General features: G+C 44.2%; 1 protein-coding gene across 4 annotated transcripts; it reads left to right on the forward strand.

The window, feature by feature from the left end:
• The first annotated feature begins 5171 nt into the window (after positions 1-5171).
• On the forward strand, positions 5172-20175 carry LOC105007214 (neurabin-1). Of its 4 annotated transcripts, none has more exons than XM_034291591.1 (19): positions 5172-5289; positions 6956-9006; positions 9797-9929; positions 10085-10205; positions 11064-11168; positions 11245-11341; positions 14012-14158; positions 14250-14303; positions 15864-15964; positions 16082-16210; positions 16587-16683; positions 16764-16836; positions 16914-17050; positions 17333-17580; positions 18117-18191; positions 18467-18668; positions 18878-18988; positions 19232-19417; positions 19657-20175. In XM_034291591.1, exons 2-19 carry the CDS (start codon positions 7087-7089, stop codon positions 19900-19902), a joined length of 4182 nt encoding a protein of 1393 aa, XP_034147482.1. In that variant the 5' UTR covers positions 5172-5289; positions 6956-7086; the 3' UTR covers positions 19903-20175. The 4 variants fall into 4 exon arrangements, with proteins under 4 accessions (XP_034147482.1, XP_012995325.2, XP_012995320.2 ...); XM_013139871.3 differs by having other exon boundaries at positions 5176-5293; XM_013139866.3 differs by lacking the exon at positions 5172-5289 and adding an exon at positions 5711-6112.
• The last annotated feature ends 262 nt before the right edge of the window (positions 20176-20437 follow it).

Genomic DNA, 20437 nt, shown 5'->3' on the forward strand with positions numbered 1-20437 from the left:
TAATTACAAATTGCAATCGTATTCTACTGTAAAACACCGTGTGAATCTACCGGTGGATTAGGAAAATGAGCTGTGATGGGCTGTCACCCCGGGGATAGTCTTCACCACGACGACAAGTTCCAAGGCGACAGGAGGGATGGGGAAGAAACAGGAAGTATTTGAGCTTTAGCTAGCTTGGATGTGGTGAGAGAATGGGAGAATAGGAGGTAAAGGGTATGAGGAAAAACGTTGCATAGAGGGATAAGGAGATTAGGGGGGAGTGGGAGCAACAGAAGGAGACCTTAAGTCGCTCTCATAGCGGTGGATGGAGAAAGAAATAGACACATTGTTGTATTGGTTGCATGCCTTAACTGTACTGGTCACGCTGCTTGGTTCCCAGTCAAATTCTTCATTACCTACAAGATCCTACACTTCACCCATTGTACAAAGCCCTACACGGCTCTGACCTCCTCCACACTCACACTCTGGCTGTCTCTGCTCCTCTGACTGGACTAATAATCCCCAAAACAAGATTGCACACAATAAGGTTTTGAGCATTTAGCACTACACTCTGCAACTCTTTCCACTGCCATCCCCAATTCTGAATCACATACCCACATTCAAAAATCCTCAAAACGGCAGTCTGGCCTTCCCCTTCAGCTTAGCTCAGGTATTACTCAAGTTTATGTCGCTTTTTATTTACCTCATTTTTATATTGTGTTACATTGAATTTATACTTTTTGTTGTCCTTAAGTGTTTTAAATTAGCTTTGAACCAGATCAATTAAATAGAATAACTCTAAAATAAAAGTATTTGTAAAAATTGTAGAATATACCAAAAAGATCAAATTGAGAATCTAAATGGAATCCAAATCAACTTTGCTGAATTTGGCTGAATCTGAGCAGACAATATATCTCTATACACTTCAGAATTCTGTCTTCTGTCCTCTGTCACATCGTTAATAAACACAACAGTAGTGTTGCATTTCAGTGGCTAGGAAAAACTCCCTAAGAATGCCAACATTTTGGAAGAAACCTAGAGAGGACCCAGGCTCAAATGGGTAACCAGTCCTCTTCAGGCTGTGCCAGGTGAACATATTAAGATTACAATTGTAATAATTAATAAATACATGTGGGCTGAGTCTAGAGTCTATTTAAACTTAGTCCAGGTCGGAAGCATGACCAGATGGACAAGGACAGGGACAACACGGGAGAGGGGGGGTGTCAGCACAGTGGCAGCTGAAATCGTCAGGCATCGTCTTGATCTGCAACACAACCAGGAGGACTCTGGACAGGGACAGCAACGGGTCCCCCAAGCCAGGTACTCAGCAGATGTGGGCCAGGACCTCATGCCCTCCTAAATACAAAACAGTAGGAGACTGGGAAAATTCAGAAAATGCATACCTCATATCAACAATTTATAGTGGAGAAAGGGAGAACTTAGTAGAGAAGTTGAATTGACCCTACTCCCTCAGCACAATAATATAGCAGCGTAAGGCCTTGGGACTGAGACATGGGGGACCGGTGACAATGTGGCCCTATCTGGGGGAGGCCCCTGACAGGGCCCAACAAGCAGAAAATCAATCCACCCACATTGCCAAGCATCAACCGAAGGGACACCCACCAATCGCAACCACCCTGAATGAGTATTGCCAGCAGAGTACAGCCCAATTGCACAAGTGCGCAACAGAGAGACAACAACAAACCAGTGACTCCACCCCCAGGAGTCATTGGAGGAAGGGCATCCCAATGGCGATGAGAGCCCACCTGGCAAGACAGCAAGGGTGGACAGTATCAAGCCTTTCTGGTCACCTTCACGCCCCTGGGCCAGGCTACACCTAATCATAGACCGTGCTACAGAGATGAGACTTTAGTAGACACTTGTAAGTTTGCACTGAGTTTGCATTTCTAACCTTAATTGGCAGATCATTCCACAGTTGAGGAGCTCTATGAGTAAAGGCCCTGCCTCCGGCTGTTTGTTTAGAGATTCTAGGTACAATTAAAAGGCCCGCATCTTGCGATCGTATGTTATGTGTAGGCATGTATAGCTGGTTCATTTCAGCGAGGTAAGTAGGAGCAAGTCCATGTATAGATTTGTAGGTTAACAATAAAACCTTAAAATCAGCCCTAACCCTAACAGGCAGCCAATGTAAAGAGGCTAGTACAGGAGTAATGAGTTCACATCTTTTTGTTCTAATTAGGATTCTAGCAGCCGTGTGCCGCACTAATTGAAGTTTAGTTATTGATTTGTCAGGGTAACCGGAAAGTAGAGCATTGCAGTAATCTAGTCTAGAAGTAACAAAAGCATGGATTTGTTTTTCTGCATCAGTTTTTGATAAAAAGTTTCAGATTTTTGCAGTGTTTCGAAGATGAAAATAAGCATCTCTAGAGACATATCAAATGAGATTTTAGGGTCAAGGGTAACGCCAATGTTTCTTACAGTTTTTCGGGATACAACCATGCAGCCGTTGAGGTTCTCTGTCATACACTTCCTAATATCTGAAACGCATGCTTCCAAAGTAGCTCATTTTAGGGCTTCTCCATGCTTCATTGAAATATATAACTGTGTGTCATCAGCATAACAGTGAAAGTTGACATTGTGATTCCGGATTACATCACCCAGAGGCAGCATATATAGTGAGAACAATAATGGGCCCAGAACCGAGACTTGAGGAACACCAAAACATACCTTTGACTTGTCAGAGGATATGCCATCCACACTAACAAACTGATATCTTTCAGATAAATAAGATTTAAACCAGGCTAGAACATGTCCACGTAGCCCAATATGGGTTTCCAGTCCTTCTAAGAGAAGGGAGTGATCAATAGTGTCAAAAGCAGCACTAAGATCAAGAAGCAACAGGACGGATGCGATGTGAACACCCTCAAATTAAAGCTGAGAGACTGCACGCTAAGTCCATATTCATTATTCATGTAACTTTAATATATTTGGGTATACCGCCACAATAATAAAACGTGTGTCAGTGTCCAATTATTTCCGGACCTAATTGTATAATAGCCATTTGATATCAAGCGGCACAGTGGGCCTACCAGGCAGTGATTCTGCCTCTGACTACACTCCCCATTTTGCCATGCTGTCAGTGTGGTTGGACCATTTCAGGTCCCCACGGACGTGCACACTTAAAGCACGCGACGAGGAACTCAAAGCACTATCTGCAATGGCCTGGTAATTGGAAGAGCGGCTGTGTGCAGGGCTGGTGAAAACACACAACAGCAACACACACAACCTCACACTGACGGACTAGATATGTCCGCTGGGATTCCATGCTAGTCAGAGCCGTTAGTTGCACCTAATCCAGTGGATCCCTGAAGGGTGCCTTGATGTGTGTTTCGGAGAGCATCCATGCACATGTGAAGTGAATGCATGTGTGTGCTAAGTGTCGGTACACGTGAAAGCACGTGTGTCTGTACAGTGGCTGAGTATTGGAGAATAGGACAATAAGCAGAATTAAATAAACATTAAAGCTTTTTAAAGTAAATCGTTTAATTTGCCCCAATTTCAAACTAGTCAAAAGGTGTCCTACTTACAATACACGGTACTCACCCGGTTAGGCAAATTTGAAGGAATCAGACAGGTTCAAGCTACGTATGACGTTAATGCCTTGTTTGCAGATTTTGGGAGCTGCCTCACTAACATGTTGATTTCATCCTTATTGGTGATGTCCAATGCTTCCTCATTGGAAATCATACATTGAGGGACAATGTTCATTTGTTTTTACAAAGGCTGAAGCCACACTGATTGAAAATGTAAACCTAATAATCAGCCAAAACGTCTAATGGTAACCTTATTGAAACCACCAAGATCCAACAAAAACACATTGTTTAAAAAAACATCACCTTCACTAAAAGCACTTTACGTGCACCAGACCAGCAGTATGTATCTCTGAACTGTAGGTGGCAGTAAGTCTGTATGTTTTAGAGAACCTGTAGAAGGCTGTTTAATAAGAGGTGTTTTTGTGTTCCAGCCTTTGGGTGTTGATAAAGAGTGTTTTTGTATGTGCTAGTAACAAAATATGTCAGCTGTGTGATACCCTGGTGGATGTGAGAAACTCTAAATATGGCTGTCTAAAAGAGCGCTCCATCTGGGTCACGATTGGCTGCCAATCTCTGTCCCACAGTTCACACACACACACTTTTGGATTTCTATCCTTGTAGGGACCTCAAACTTAACACTAACGTAGAAATCTATGTTCCCTATCCCATAGCCATATACCTAACCCCAACCCTTATCCTAAGCTTAACCCTAGCCCTAACCTTTAACCCTACCATTAACTCCACTAACCAAATATGTTGACTTGACGAGATTTATGTGGTTTAGTTTGCAACTATGCAAAAATAACTAATAACTGGTTCACGTCTGCGGTAACATGAAAAAAAGAACAAACAACCAGATTTTGCCCAGACTATATTTTCTAGTGAAAGAATTTAATTGTATGCATTTATTAAAATTACAAAAACACAAATTCACATGGGCACCTGCTCAGCCAGTCTGGTTAGTGTTCATGATCACTACCACTAACTTCTGGGGGCTCTAACTGACTGCTTCTTTCACTTAACAGTTGGGGCGGAAGTAATCTTGTTACCAGAAACTTCTGTGCAAATTGGCCAAAAGTCTGGTGGAAGACTTTGACCAACCTGGCCTTCACTAGCCAATAAAAAATTTGCAAATAACTCCTACAGGAATAGGCATAGCTTTAATTTGCTTTAGTCTACTGACCAATCATTTCCCACAGCCTGTTACCCCCCCGACATGTGCACCCAAGCACCAATCACTACGTTGTGACATTGCTGTGGGACAGCAATGTCACAAGGTTAACCCAGAAGGAAACAAATTGAGGGCATAAGGCCAAAAGGTCTTGAACCAACATGAACACTCCAACCATCTCAGGGAGATATGTAGGGAGGTGTGGGACTGGAGTGATAGTGATAGGGGACAAACAGACGACTACAGGAGGGCTCAGTAAGTGTATGAATGGGTTTGTGGAGAACAATGCTCCTCAACCACCATCTGTCTCTGCTCTTCCTCCCTCCTCCCTGTCTCTGCCCCCTACCTCCATATTCTTCTCCCTTCATTATCCCTCAGCCTATCTCCCCCTCTTTAACTCCCTCTGTACAGTAGCTGTGTGATTGGGCGATATTTATATAATCTAGGTCCCAGTGCCACCTGGGAGAATGGTCCATATCCAGGTCAGAACTTACCATAGCCCCAATACAGTCCAGTGTTCTCTTCGACTCTTCACTCTCCGCCTGCCAGGAGTAGATGCATGCATGCCTGCCTTGCTGGCGCATTGTAGGTAAGCTTCTCCACTTTCATCTCTTTTTCTGAATGGTGAACACTGTACTGTACTTTTCAATGTGGAAATAATACTTAGGGAACTATTATGTATGGGCTGACAGTAATTGATTTATAGACTGATTATATAATAATATTAATTGATAGACTAATAGTTATTTCCACTTGAATTATCCACACTCACTAGCTAAGAGGTTGGCATGGAACATATAATGTCTAATCAGTGGGACCAGAACATTGAGCGAACATGAACATCCAGTTCATGTATTTTTAAATCACAGCTTTATCACTAACATTTCTGGACAGGCAGTTCATTTTGTGTTAATTCTTGCCACTTTGGTATCCTATCATTGGTCCGTCCTGCTGATGCCTTCCCTCCCTCTTGGAGATGCTGGACAATTCGTATCCTACACCCGGTTCTCTCTCTTATGTATCCTAAGTGTTCACAGAGGTAGTTTCCACAAGATTACAGTGAGATAATCCACTTTCAGTATTTAGTGACATGAGCCGCCATCTGTCCTCTGTTAGCATACTGAGAATACAGGCTTATGCCAGCCAAAGTCCTTCTCAAAGACGTTCCTGCAGGATGGAGACAGGACTACAGGCAGAAGAATCTACCAACTGCAACCTGACAGAACATTCTTTCGTGTACGCGCACTTCTATTTGCAGGGTTCTGGTAACGCGCCAGGTGTTCATTTAAGAGTCTTCGCGTGGTAATTGATTGCACTAGGTGTGGCAAAGTGACAAGTTGAGCGTTTTCACTGTGATTGAAGCGAGGACAATTCAAATTTTAAAGCAGTGGACGCAGGGACAATACTGGTGAATATTGATGCTATTGAAATTGATAACAGACATAAATCAATTGTAACTTCTTTTAAATGCGTTGTTGTATTTCATCTTCGCAAAAAGGCATGTTACAAACCCCGTTGCAATTTGCTTTTCCTTGTTTTTCCCCAATCTCAATTTTAGTACAACTTTTATATATTATGGTTATGGCATGATTTTATTTTTTTTTACAGATTTTATGTTAAGTTAGCAAGCTAACTGCACAGTTGCTTTTAATAAGAGGCCAAGAGGCCATTTTGCGTATTCCCTAGGTTTCCCAGCTGTTAAACGAATTCAAATCCCAACGCTGAATTTAAGAACTGTCACTTGTAATAGTGTAATCGAAATGTATGGTTTATATTGTTCAGATTAGAGAGTCGTTTTTCAAATAAGATAGACTTAAGAATAATGTATTTTCACAAATGTATAGGCTGTAGGGGCATCCAGTCAACTATAGAAAAACAATTCCACTACAACTATTCCTCAACTATATACACAGGTGTCTGAACCACACCAGTGCACCTCTTGTCTAAGTGCTGTATGAACATGGAAGTGTGGCCGACACTTACCTGACCTTATGAAGGTGTTTAACAATTAAACATTTTGTTACCTATTTTCTCTCATTGATACAAGTCAAGATATGCTCCTTATGTAAGTGAATCATGTTAACATTGAGTGTTGGGGGCTGTTACCCTTACTGAGTAGACATTAAAGGTAGTGTCCATGAAAAGGCTGAGGTGTCTGATGAACAGACTGGTGCACCTTTAAGCCAAAAGCACCACTGCCATTCCTATATGTTGTTAACTGACTCACGTCTCCTTGTGTGTTTTTCTGTAGACCGTGGAATCCCAAGCCAAACTGGATTTAAAAACAGAGGTACCTAGTGAGCAATTTCAAATATAATTTGACTCTTCTGTCCAGTGAGATATACCTCAGCGTCATACGTCCCCGCCATCATCCCACTCCAGATGATGCGGACAGACAATAAAGGCCGGAGCGCCTCCCCCCACAGGAATGCCTACAAGTCTGACTTCCACACTATCAAATGCTCCTTGGACACGGGGACCAGGCTTAGACCTACTTCCCTGGCCCTTTCCATCCCCTCACCTGGCCCTTTGGCAGTCCCTCACATAAGGCCTTGCAGTGACCCTGGGGAGGGTACAAGGGGTAGGCCGGTCAGCCCTAGAGGGACGAAGATCAGAGACAACATCTTCCTCCAGATGGATAGCCAGCAGCACCTAATTTCTCCGTCGTCTCAGGTCCTGTCGAAACACCCTAACAGCCCCAGCACTTTCCCAAGCCGTGTGTCCTGCATTGAACCATCTATGCTAGATAAACCATCCAAGGCAGAGGATATGGCAGAGGTGGACCGAGCAGCTCTAGCTCAGAAATTCTCTGTGACCAGGAAGTTGTTTGAGACTGTCAGCGTGGGTCATAATTCAAAGGTCAGTCCTGGCAGAGGTAGTAGAGGGTCAGGGGAGGGAGCGGGGTTGGGGAGAGAGAGCGCTAGGTGTAGGTTAGATAGAGAGGAGCTGACGTCCACGTCAGAAAGTGAAGGAGAGGTGGAGATGAGGAAAGCGATGGAGGCTGGTAAACCAATCCAAATGCATACACACATTTCTCTTCCCTACATAAAAATCCATACATACCCTTCATCAGTGGACACTAGCCCTATGCCCCTACACCCTGTAAAATATCTCTCCCGTGAGACATTAACCTCTGATGGCCCAAGTCCTACACCTGACCCGTCAGATAACAGGCTGGTATTAGATGGAAGTGTGTGTGAGGACTCCGTGGGCTCCCACACATCCAACCCATTTAGCCCACCATTTAGCCCTTCTAACCCCCTCAGTCCTCTCACTCCAGTGTCCCTCTGTTCTGACCAGACTGACTTCTATGGTCCTAGATGTCCTAATGCTGACCCTTCAGACAATAGGAGTTTGTCTGTGTGTAATGACCCTAATGACCTTTACATGGTCCAAGGTGACCCTTTGTCCCACACGGAAGCGTCAGGGGCTGAGACTGTTAGGGCGGAGCTAGTGGAGGTCAAGAATGAGTCATCTGAGAGTGAAGGGAATGAAGGGGAGGAGAACACCATCAAGAAGGATGTGGAAAATCGCAGGAGGGAGGAGTGCAATGAGAAGAGCCTGGTTGATGACGTATTTGAAGAAATCAGAGTGGAACCTGTAGAATCTACATCAGAACAGAAAATGGTGGAACAGAGAACGGTTGAACCTCCAGTAGAACCCAGAATTGTAGAACCCTTGATAAGAGAGTGTGTTGAGGGTTTCACTGACGCTCCTGAGGTGAAAGCGCAGGAAAAAGAGTCAGAGAGAGGCATGTATCCACAGGAGGTGCAACACAAGGAGGGGCAAATGGAGGGAGAAGACGGACAATACAGAGAGGCGGTGACACCGGGAGGAAATGATATAGTGAACCGAGGGTTACTGATGGAACGAAGAGCTGAGGCAGGGCTGCAGGACAAAGCTGAGGAGAGTGAAGGCCTGTGTAAAGAGGATAGTGAGAGGAGAGGAGAGGAAGAAGGAGAAAAGATGGCCAAATTGCAGCCAGGAGAGGGGAGAGGGGGGAAGTCCAGAGAGGGGGAGGAAGAGAAGAGAGAAGGGAGGGGATGCGCTGATGAAGAGGACAGCGTGTCTGCGCCTATCCCAGGCCCTGAAAACCAGGCCTTCATGGAAGACCGAGAACTGGATTTGGATTGTTTTCATGACGATTCAGGAGAGGACTCTGACAGCTGTCCAACTCCAGGTCCGGAGGAGCATCTCCCTACTGAATGTGAGGAGATTCCCGGTCTTCCTCAAGAAAATGGTGATGATGAGGATGATATTGCTAGGAGGAGGAAGATCAAATTCTCCACAGCACCAATTAAGGTAAACTGCATTATCTATTAAAAATAGAAAAACATTTCCTTATTTCCACACTGTGATTGATTATGGTGTACCACACTGTGATTCAGAAGTAAGGACTAGTCCTGTAGTTACGGTAATATCAAAAGGCTAGAACAATTAACTTAGATGAGAGGTTTTTAAATCCAAACTGTAGAAATATGTATGGAGTATCAAGTTGAGGGAAGACTGAGACGAGATCTCAAAATGTCTGTGAGGTATTAAGTCAGAACACCTGACTTTGTAGCAATAGCAGAGCATTCCTCCAGCCAGGTTCTTTTTTAGCTAGCTCCCCTGTGTTAATATTCTCAAGTTATGTTATTTTAGGGCCTTAATTATGACCAGTCAAGTTGTAAAATTCTCCTGGACACGTCCTTCCTTATGTTGCTGCCAACTCGAATTGCACACATTTCACTGGGTCAGTTTGTGTCTGTGTTCAGGATTTAAATAACCGGCAAATGAACAAGTCCACAAAACTGTTACAGGACTGTTGTCCAAGACATTCAAAGCCACAGATTGCTGTACAGTACATAGATTTGCAGTGTGTCTGTGTATGTTAAGACTAAGCATCTGCCACCGCTTGTTCATTCAGTCCCATGTTACACCCCATCACATTGGAGGATCTGACAAGATAAACAGTATTGTGAGGCTTCTGTAATCACAGATGGCAGAGGGGGAGAGAGGGAGGGACGATGGCCTGGAGGACCAAAGATGAGAGAGAGAGACACACACACACTTTCATAGGAGACATAATGAGGATTTGGTGTTTTCTCAGGTGTTCCTCACCTACTCTAATGCAGACTATGACCGGCGTAATGATGATGTTGACCCAGTGTCTGCCTCTGCTGAGTACGAACTGGAGAAGAGGGTGGACCAGATGGATGTCTTCCCTGTCCAGGTAGAGAAAGGTTGGTCTTCCTCTTAACACTCTCCCAACGTCCATCTCCATGTATTCTACTCATCTCATGTCTTTAGTCAGTGTTTCTCGCACTCTGTTGTAACATACTGTCCGTTTATCCACCTCAGTCTCAGTCTCACCAGTTTTCCCTCTGCCTTCCTGTAGGAGAGGAGGGTTTAGGGATCAGTATCATTGGAATGGGCGTGGGGGCTGACATGGGGCTTGAGAAGTTGGGAATCTTCGTTAAGACCATCACACACAACGGAGCTACACAAAAGGACGGACGGTAAGCATCCAATCTGAGGTCATGGTGTCTGTCTGTCTGTTTGTGTCCCATCATATCTGATTGCATCTACATGTCCTGTCTCATTGCAAAATTAGGGTTAGGGAAAGCTTTCCTACTATGCATCCACGCCAAGCCATGCTGCTTTTCCCCCACACTGCTCTTCCAAACAGTAAGTCACCTGGGTCAACAGGTTTAAGGGTAGAATACATCACCTGACTATGTCGTTTAGCTTTGCAGGTGCCCAGTCCTCCTTGTGGAATCTGAGCATTAACAATTACAATATGTACGTTTCATTGGACGTGAATGAGCCTAGATAACGAGAACAGCAGAAACCTCTCTGTTTAGATTCTCTCTCTGTAGGATGCGCTCTGATAACCCCAGGAATGTTCACATTGACCATTTGGCATGGGGGTTACTGTCTTGGAAACATGATCTTTGCTATGTAGAAATGCCCTTAATGTATAGGCTAGCTGGCAACTAACATTACAGTGAGAAGATAATGGAACGTTCACTGAATGACATCTGTGTTGCAATTTTCCAATAAACTTGAGCAAACTTCTCCCTTGATTTGATACAGGTTCTACATTATTTGACCACTATAGGGAAACCGCCGATTTCTAACATCCTGAAGGAGTTGCCGTTGTGCAGAAAAGTCCTGTTGAGGCCTCGCCTCTCTATTGGAGATGTGGACAATTGATATCACCCGTGGGGTTTCCATGGGGCTAACAGCAGTCGAGGCTGCGCCACCTGGGGAGCCTGGAAAGATACCATTGAAATAGTTAGGATGTGAGTGTAATGTTAGCTGGAAGCTGATCCTAGGTGTGTGTGTGTGTGTGTGTGTGTGTGTGTGTGTGTCAGTATCCAGGTGAATGACCAGATCGTGGAGGTAGATGGAACCAGTCTGGTTGGAGTCACACAGCTGTTTGCTGCTACTGTGCTGAAGAACACATCTGGCACTGTCAGGTATACAAACACGCATGCGCACAATGGTGGTGACACTTAACGCAGACTCCTGATTTGATATTATACCTAACTGCAGGTTTTTGATTGGCCGGGAGAAGCAGGGGGCGAAGAGTGAGGTGGCTCGTCTGATAACTGAGAGTCTGGAACAGGACAGGAATCCGCCTACAATAAAGGTAGGTTTCTGCCGAACCGCATAAGCTGAGCCGGCCAAGAAGACTGACTACCCCTTGTTGAATAGTGTAGTTGTTAGAGAAGCGGACTGACATGCAAGCGACTGGTGTAAGAGTCTCGCTGTAGACAGAACAAATTATACATTAGGATTTGTTCAAGATAGACAAAAACATTGCTGGCTACAACCTCCGTAGTAGCTATGTTATAATAAATCTGAAATAGAACTGTTTACGGTTATATTGTGACTATTTCTGGAGGATTTTCAAAGTATGCATCTGTGCATGCTTTTTACGGTAAAATAACTCACAACCCTTTGCGCAGTAAAAGTTTCCACAATTCTCTCATTCATTCACTTTATGAAATAGTCAGTTATCTTCACCTACACTCAACTAAAGGATTATTAGGAACACCATACTAATACTGTGTTTGACCCCCTGTCGCTTTCAGAACTGCCTTAATTCTAGGTGGCATTGATTCAACAAGGTGCTGAAAGCATTCTTTATGAATTGTTGGCCCATATTGATAGGATAGCATCTTGCAGTTGATGGAGATTTGTGGGATGCACATCCAGGGCACGAAGCTCCCGTTCCACCACATCCCAAAGTTGCTCTATTGGGTTGAGATCTGGTGACTGTGGGGGCCATTTCAGTACAGTGAACTCATTGTCATGTTCAAGAAACCAATTTGAAATGATTCCAGCTTTGTGACATGGTGCATTATCCTGCTGGAAGTAACCATCAGAGGATGGGTACATGGTGGTCATAAAGGGATGGACATGGTCAGAAACAATGCTCAGGTAGGCCGTGGCATTTAAACGATGCCCAATTGGCACTAAGGGGCCTGAATTGTGCCAAGAAAACATCCCCCACACCATTACACCACCACCACCAGCCTGCACAGTGATGACAAGGCATAATGGATCAATGTTCTCATTCTGTTTACGCCAAATTCTGACTCTACCATCTGAATGTCTCAACAGAAATCGAGACTTATCAGACCAGGCAAAATTCTTCCAGTCTTCAACTGTCTAATTTTGGTGAGCTCATGCAAATTGTAGCCTCTTTTTCCTATTTGTAGTGGAGATGAGTGGTACCCGGTGGGTCTTCTGCTGTTGTAGCCCATCCGCCTCAAGGTTGTGCGTGTTGTGGCTTCACAAATGCTTTGCTGCATACCTCGGTTGTAACGAGTGGTTATTTCAGTCAAAGTTGCTCTTCTATCAGCTTGAATCAGTCGGCCCATTCTCCTCTGACCTCTAGCATCAACAAGGCATTTTCGCCCACAGGACTGCCGCATACTGGATGTTTTTCCCTTTTCACACCATTCTTTGTATACCCTAGAAATGGTTGTGCGTGAAAATCCCAGTAACTGAGCAGATTGTGAAATACTCAGACCGGCCCATCTGGCACCAACATCCATGCCACACTCAAAATTGCTTAAATCACCTTTCTTTCCCATTCTGACATTCAGTTTGGAGTTCAGGAGATTGTCTTGACCAGGACCACACCCCTAAATGCATAGAAGCAACTGCCATGTGATTGGTTGATAAGATAATTGCATTATTGAGAAATTGAATAGGTGTTACTAATAATTCTTTTAAGTGAGTGTATATTGATAGCTATTGTATCGATGTCATTCACGAATGAAAGAAAAATTTACGCTGTTGTGCCATGAAATTAAATAGATTTGGTAGTGTAAAGTTTGTCTTCAGTCTCGCAAGCAATTGCTCAATTCTTGTGACTATTCCAAGTAGTAAGTAGGTACTAGTAGGCCTATTACTGGCTAATAAAAGCCATACAGTTCATTGATGCTATTTGTGGTAGAGGTAAACTTTATAAAAAATGTTAGTCAGTTTAACACAATGCTTAATGGTGTTTAGCTAAATATTCAGCCAATGCTTTTGATTTCCTCGTAGTTCATATAGTGTAGTGGTTAGCTATTCAGCTGTTATTGTATGGACGACCATCTACAGTAATCTTTGTACAAGAGTACGCTAGTCCGCTAATTTATCTACTCTGTACTTTTCAGCTGTCGCACAACAATATATATCCACTCTGTAATACCATGAATCTCATATATTTAAAGGAATAATTGTATTATGTGGCCCTTTTAAATATATATTTTTTTTCTAAAGAAACAGACCAGCCATGGAGTAATTGGAGTCATTGTTTTCATTATAGGTAGGCTGTATAGCTATTAGCTAGCCATCTACAGTAATCTTGGTAAAAGAGCCCACTGTAGTCCCGTAAAACGTTCTGTCGTCCACGTTATTTCAGCAAAAATGTAATGGCTGAGGAAAACGTTGCATTCTCGCTGTTTAAATAGCATCATGGTAAAAGACAGTTTGCCACTTAGAAAGCTGTGGATCTAAACCAGCCAGGGACAACAACATTCATTCCTTCTAATCGTGGGCTGACTAAACTAGGCTTGCCCGTTTCCTTTTCTGGTTCAGTATATGGGGCTAGAGAGGTTTTTGTACATCCCTGAGCCGACAAAGTAAAAAAATATAAATGTTTTCTTGTCATTGCTATAAACAAGAAGCTGTTATTACCATTCTGACGTAGCAAAATAAAGGTAAAAAACATGAAGTGTTGCTAATTGAGTAGAGGTAGATGTGTTAATGCATAATAATGTATTACTGAACGAGCAGAGGTGTTTTACTGTGTGTGTTTTAGGTGTCAAATGTGGATAATTGTGATGGTGTGGGGTTGAGCTCGGTGAGTGAGGTAGAGGAAGACCTCCCTACAGAGGATGAAAACGGACAACAAGAAGAGGATATCAACAGCTTGGACACTTCCCAGCTCTGCCTGAAATACCAAGAGGTGTCAAGTGTGTTTGTGTGTGTCTCTGGTGTTAGATGTTGTCTTTGACAGATGGCCGTTGGTGGTAATGTGTGAAATGGTCTCCCCTCAGCTCCAGTTAAAACTCAGGACCAAATCTGACCAACTCCGCTTTGCCCGGGAGAAGGTAGGTCACACTGACCTGAGTATCAAACTCACACACTAACATACATCACGGAACAGTCCATTACCATGTAGCGCTATGTGATTCAATATATGACTTGTGTTGTTTCCTGTAAAACCTGATTTGATGGGTCCGGTCTTTTCAAAATTGTTGCGGAGCCCCAACTTTTACCTGTTCTTTTGTTTTGGATGAGTAATTACTTTAAGTTAGACAGGAAATAGGAATTCCTTGAAAGTTTTGAAACTAAGCAGAAATGATCAAATTTTTTTTTTACAATTCTCCCTGGTCCTCTAACTCAGTCCTGTGTCCAGCAGGGGTCCATATAATGGTACATCTGGTACATGTTTTTTTTTGTCTTTTTTTTTTGTCACAGTATTGTTCATTTAGGGGCAATTTCCAGGTCAGCATTCTTCTCAATGCATCCTTAATGGGCACTGAAGTGTTTTACAGGCTCTTGAAAACATGATACGATCTCTAGAGGAGGCACATAGTTAGTAAATATTATGTCATCATTGTCACTTTACTTTAGAAGCAGTATAATGTTAGCTAGCTAGATACAGACTAAGTGAAGTCATCTCATCTTCATCTGCTTATCCGTATCGGGTCGCGGGGGCAGCAGCTCCAGCAGGGGACCCCAAACTTCCCTTTCCCGAGCCACATTTGCCAGCTCTGACTGGGGGATCCCGAGGCGTTCCCAGGCCAGTGTCGAAATATCATCTCTCCCCCTAGTCCTGGGCCTACCCCGAGGTCTCCTCCCAGCTGGACGTGCCTGGAACACCTCCCTAGGGAGACGTCCTGGGGGCATCCTTACCAGATGCCCTAACCACCTCAACTGGCTCCTTTCAACGCAAAGGAGCAGCGGCTCTACTCCAAGTTCTTTACGGATGGCTGAGCTTCTCACCCTATCCCTAAGGGAGAAGCCAGCCACCCTTCTGAGAAAACCCATTTCAGCCGCTTGTACTCGCAATCTTGTTCTTTCAGTCATGACCCAGCCTTCATGACCATAGGTGAGGGTAGGAAGGAAAATTGACCGGTATATTGAGAGCTTTGCCTTCCGGCTCAGCTCTCTTTTCATCACGGTGCGGTAAAGCGAATGCAATACCGCCCCTGCTGCTCCAATTCTCCGGCCAATCTCCCGCTCCATTGTCCCATCACTCGTGAACAAGACCCCGAGATACTTGAACTCCTTTACTTGGGGTAACGCCTCATTCCCTACCCGGAGAAGGCACTCCATCGGTTTCCTGCTGAGAACCATGGCCTCAGATTTAGAGGTGCTAATCCTCATCCCAACCGCTTCGCACTCGGCTGCGAACCGGTCCAGTGAGTGCTGAAGGTCACAGACAGTTGATGCCATCATGACCACATCATCCGCAAAAAGCAGCGATGAGATCCCCAGGACACCGAACTGCAACCCCTCCCCACCCCGACTAAGTGAAGTCAGCAGAGTTTAATTTTGTCAACCATAAATATTCCCTGTTTAGTCATAAGGCCCCATTCACCACACCAGTCTATAGTTTGGTTTGGAATTGGGCCCAGACTGGTCTATGTCCATTTGTCCTCCAGCTGAGGGTATCTGAGGAGCAGAAGGCCTTGTGGGAGAGTCGTCTGGCTGAGCTGGAGCAGAGTGTCCAGGATGGAGAGGAGAAAGCTGACAAATTAGACAAGTATGGATGATGATGATGATGATATCTATTGAATTAGTCACTTGGAACTTAAATCCCAATTCCATGTGGGGATGTTTGTGATGATATTGGAGAATATGATGAATGTAATGATTCTAGGTACTGGCAGGAGGCCCAGGCTCTGTGCAGGATTGTTAACCAACGGCTGTCTGACACTCAAAGCCAGTTAGACAGCCTGGAAGTCAAATACAGCAAGGCTAAGAGACTACTCAGGGAATTTCAACACAGGTGAGCTATAGGTAGCAGTTAACAGTCAACATTTTTGCTGTAAGAATACCTCCAGCTATTCCCTGCCTGTTCAATTAATCTTACCAAGGTGTTTGTCTGGGTCCTCTCCAGTTATCGCCATACATTATGTGGCAGTCATGCCAGAACACTAAGTTTGCAGCCTAAACCTTGTAGTGGTTTTAGTGAAGGTAGTTTGCCAAAGCCGAAGTTGGCTCTTGTGGAATGTACTCACCAAAAACAACTTCAGTGTTCTCCATGCAAGATGTTTTTTTTAAGCTGATAGGGCAATGACATAATGTTGTTCTATGTTGAAAAATCTGCCATTGAACCCAAAGACTAGTCTAGTGGAGAACAGTGTCTAATGCCCCACATGTAGGGAGAAGCAGAGTGAGCGGAGGGAGGAGGAGCTGAGAAGCGAGATGGAGGAGAGTGAGAGGAGAAACAGAGAAACTGTGGAGGGACTTCAGAAACGGGTGAGAATGACAGACACTGCCAACTGAAGACTACTGGAAGGATTTTATGAAGTAAGGTGTTACCTACTGTATGTGTTCAGATAGCTCACCTGGAGCGAGGGGAGACAGTTCCAGAAAGCGACAACCAATCACTGGACACCTCATTTACCTCAGGTAAGACAACCCTCAATATTGTGTGTGTATCTGTGGTTTTTATGCCTGCCAACTGTGTGTGTGTGTGTGTGTTTCAGGTGCAGACTGGAGCATTGCAGTGCCTGTGACCTGCCGGTTAGACACCAGCGCTCATAGGGCCAGAGCCCAGCTGGCCCAGAAAGCAAAAAGAAATCCTCCCTCACGAAACAAACTACGAGGGTCCTTCAGGAGACAGGTCACACACATTCCACCCCCCCCCCCACACACACACACACACACAGGTTTTACGATCAAGTTGAGGACCGGCCATTTTGGACCTTTTAAAAATGTTACCTCAGTAAACTTAGTCTAGGCATTAAAGGATTAGTTTTAGTTTAACTCAACCCTAATTCTAACCCCATCAGATGATTTTCCATGTTTTACTATGGTACTCAGGAACACACTATTACACCCCCATCAGACACACTATTACACCCTCATCAGACACATTCTCTCAACTGATGTTTTATCAATGTAGAGTGAAGATGAGCAGATACCGAGTTGTGAGGTGAAGAGCCAATCGTTGACCGTGTCGACCCCCAGAGAGACAGGACGTTCTCTCTCAGCAGGATGTCATCGTGTACACTCCACCTCTTCGCTGTCTGCCCCCACCCTCCAGTCCCATCCCCCATCCACTCTCCTCACCCCACAGCCCGGCCTGTCCCCCCCTCAAGACCACACCAGCTCCACCACATGTAAATCGAAGAGGAAATTCCCTGACTTCAGGTAGGGCACTCACATGATCCTTTGGAAGTAGAGTGCCATGCCAGCACTCAGACTGTCTTGACTCTGAGGTTAATGGGGTCAGCCCTAGTCAGTGAGGGGTAATTCTGTCTGGTCTAAAGATAGAAGTCCCAACGCCCCAGGACAGTGAACAAGACATTGTTCTGACTACCTGTGAAATTAAAAAATCTCATGGAATTTATCGTAAGAGTAGACAACTGTGTCTGGGATAAAGATCCAATCTGGCCCTCATTGCATCATGGCCATGTAATTATTTATTTCCCTCTCCTCCCCAATAATAAAGACTATGGGTCCTGAACGTATGCAGTTAATAGTCAGCTAAATTACTTAAATGGAAATGTAAGTAGTTGTGAAGTATGACAAGCTCATTTCATATGTACCCCTTTTCCTTCAGGCACTTGGTGATGAAAATTACACAAATAACCAATATCTGTGCCATGCATTCCAGCCTGAACTCTCACTGTTCCCTAACCTGTTTCCACTCTGCTAGTCCTCTGAACTCTTATTCTGCCCTCTAGTGGCCTCCGCAAGTCTCTGAGCAGAGGCCGGAAAAGTGACAACGAGAAGAACATAGGAAGGTCCCAGGACCTCAGGTAAAACAAGCAGAGGAAACTGGTAAATTGTGGATGTTGTCAATAAGGCAGCATGGTGTCTCGTCCAGAAACATTCACTCACCGGCATATAAAGCATGCCGGCATGGTGAAACGTTTTCGTTGTTGTTCAATCGGTGATGTGTGATCCGATTGCAATATGATTGTTGGTGCCAGATGGGCTGGTTCTCAGAAACTGCTGACCTCCTGGAATTTTTACGCACTACAGGCTCTCTGGTTTACGGAGTATAATGTGACAAAAAAATAATTCTCCCCAGGGGATCATGTGGTGACCTCGTAGATGACTCCAGCAGTGGTGTGTCAATCTCTGGTTCTGTCACATCCATCCCTTCCTGCCTACCGTTCTCCTGGTTTGGGGAACGAGGAAGGGAGAGAGAGAAGAAGGAGAGAGAGAAGCTTCACTCTGTCTCCAGCTGCAGTCTACCCTACATGACCACCGGGGGCAGAAGAGACTGCCAGGTAAGCAGGGGCTCACCATAGGCCTTGTCTTAATTGACGTTCAACACACTCAAGCTTTGAGACTTGACTTGTATGCCTGTATGCTTGTTGCCTTGCATTTAATAAGGTCCTTTACCCCATCTTGACTGTATGGGGTTGGTTATGTGGGTGTGCTGTCATGCACTTTAATGTCTGAGTGTGTAGGTCACAAATGTCTTTGGTCATCCTAGAGAATGAATGTCGCAGACTCAGACAGTACCAGCTCTGCCCTCCTATCAGGGATGCTATCGGATCTGTCTCTGTCTGCACGCTCTCAAACTCTCACGTTCTCCTCTTTAGAGGTGAGTCTGTTGTCTTCCTCCTTCTGAATCACATGGTCTACCTCTCTCTTCCCCTCTTCCATGTCCCTGACCTGATTTCTGATCTACTTTTTTGCCTGCCCTGATTAAGATTTCTCCTATTTCTCGCTCATTGGATTGTCGTTTACTTCCAAATGTCCCAGAATGTGATTAGGTTGTTGGTTCCTTGTTGATTTAAAATAGGTTTCATTATAAACATACTGGTTGTTTTGGGTGTCTGTATAGACTCTGGACGATGACTCTGTCCAAGTTGACAGTAATCAATGTCAAAGCCGACCCCTGGACCAATGGACCAATCAGCAGGTTTGCCTGTGGTTGATGGGCATGAGCATGGACCAGTACGCAGCAGAGTTTACAGCCAATGGTGTGGATGGGCTGCAACTACTCAGTCTGGATAACAACAAACTCAAGGTAGGTTGTTCTAAAGGAAGTCACTGTGTCTCAGTACTGATAACCTCCCTCACTACCTGCCTTTACATTAAAAAGGACTGAACTAGTTGTTGATATTCCTGCCCAATCAGTGAATGTTGACGAAAGGAGGGGAGGAAATTAAGCTAGTGAAGAGTATTGCAAACTAAACCCTAGACAGAGATCAATTTAATTCCATACAGTATAGATCATCCCACTGTGACTTGTTTTCTCATTTTCAGGCTCTTGGTGTGTGCAGTCAAAGTGACCGTGCTGCTTTAAAGAAAAGGCTGAAGGAGATGAGGAAGACCCTGGAGAGAGAAAAGAGCAAGGAGACAGAAAGCAGGAGGAAAGAGGAGAGACTGAGAGAGAGAAATAAGAGGAAGGAGAGTGTCGAAAAGGAGAAGCAGGAGAGATTGAATACAGGGAATGAGGGAATGGAAGCCAGGCATATTGGTAAAAAGGTCAGAACAGAGTCCCTCTGCTGAAGTCTGGGCTCGGAACTCCAACCCCTTATACCACAAATTATCTTCAGTGTCAACTTTCTAGGATTATCTAAAGGCACTACTCTACCAGCACAAATCAGTCTTACTGTGTCTTCACAGCCAATGGCATAATATAATTTGTATCTATTTTGTAAAGATATATCTTGCTATGTACAGGCTTTTGTATAAATGTAATACAGTTGATAGAATTTAAGCACTAGATTGTATTTTAAGCTCTGAGTGTTTTATTTGCATAAATAAATGTTTTATCTTCTAGTTGACTGTAAATACGGCCTTTTATTTTTTACTAAAAAGCAATGATATTCATAATGGGGAAAACTACATGGGTATGAATAGACATGAATGTCCCTTTTTAAGGACCTAATTAACAGATTGGGATTATAAAATGCTGGTTCCCAACCTGGTTTGCTAATTGTGCCGCCAACTTAATTTTGTTTAAAAAGGGCTTTTTGACATTATGCAAACTATCACAGCGATACCTAAATATCTTGGTATCAAATTCTAAGGTTCTTGGCAA

The sequence above is a fragment of the Esox lucius genome, chromosome 3 (assembly GCF_011004845.1).
Source record: "Esox lucius isolate fEsoLuc1 chromosome 3, fEsoLuc1.pri, whole genome shotgun sequence".
Taxonomy (NCBI): domain Eukaryota; kingdom Metazoa; phylum Chordata; class Actinopteri; order Esociformes; family Esocidae; genus Esox; species Esox lucius.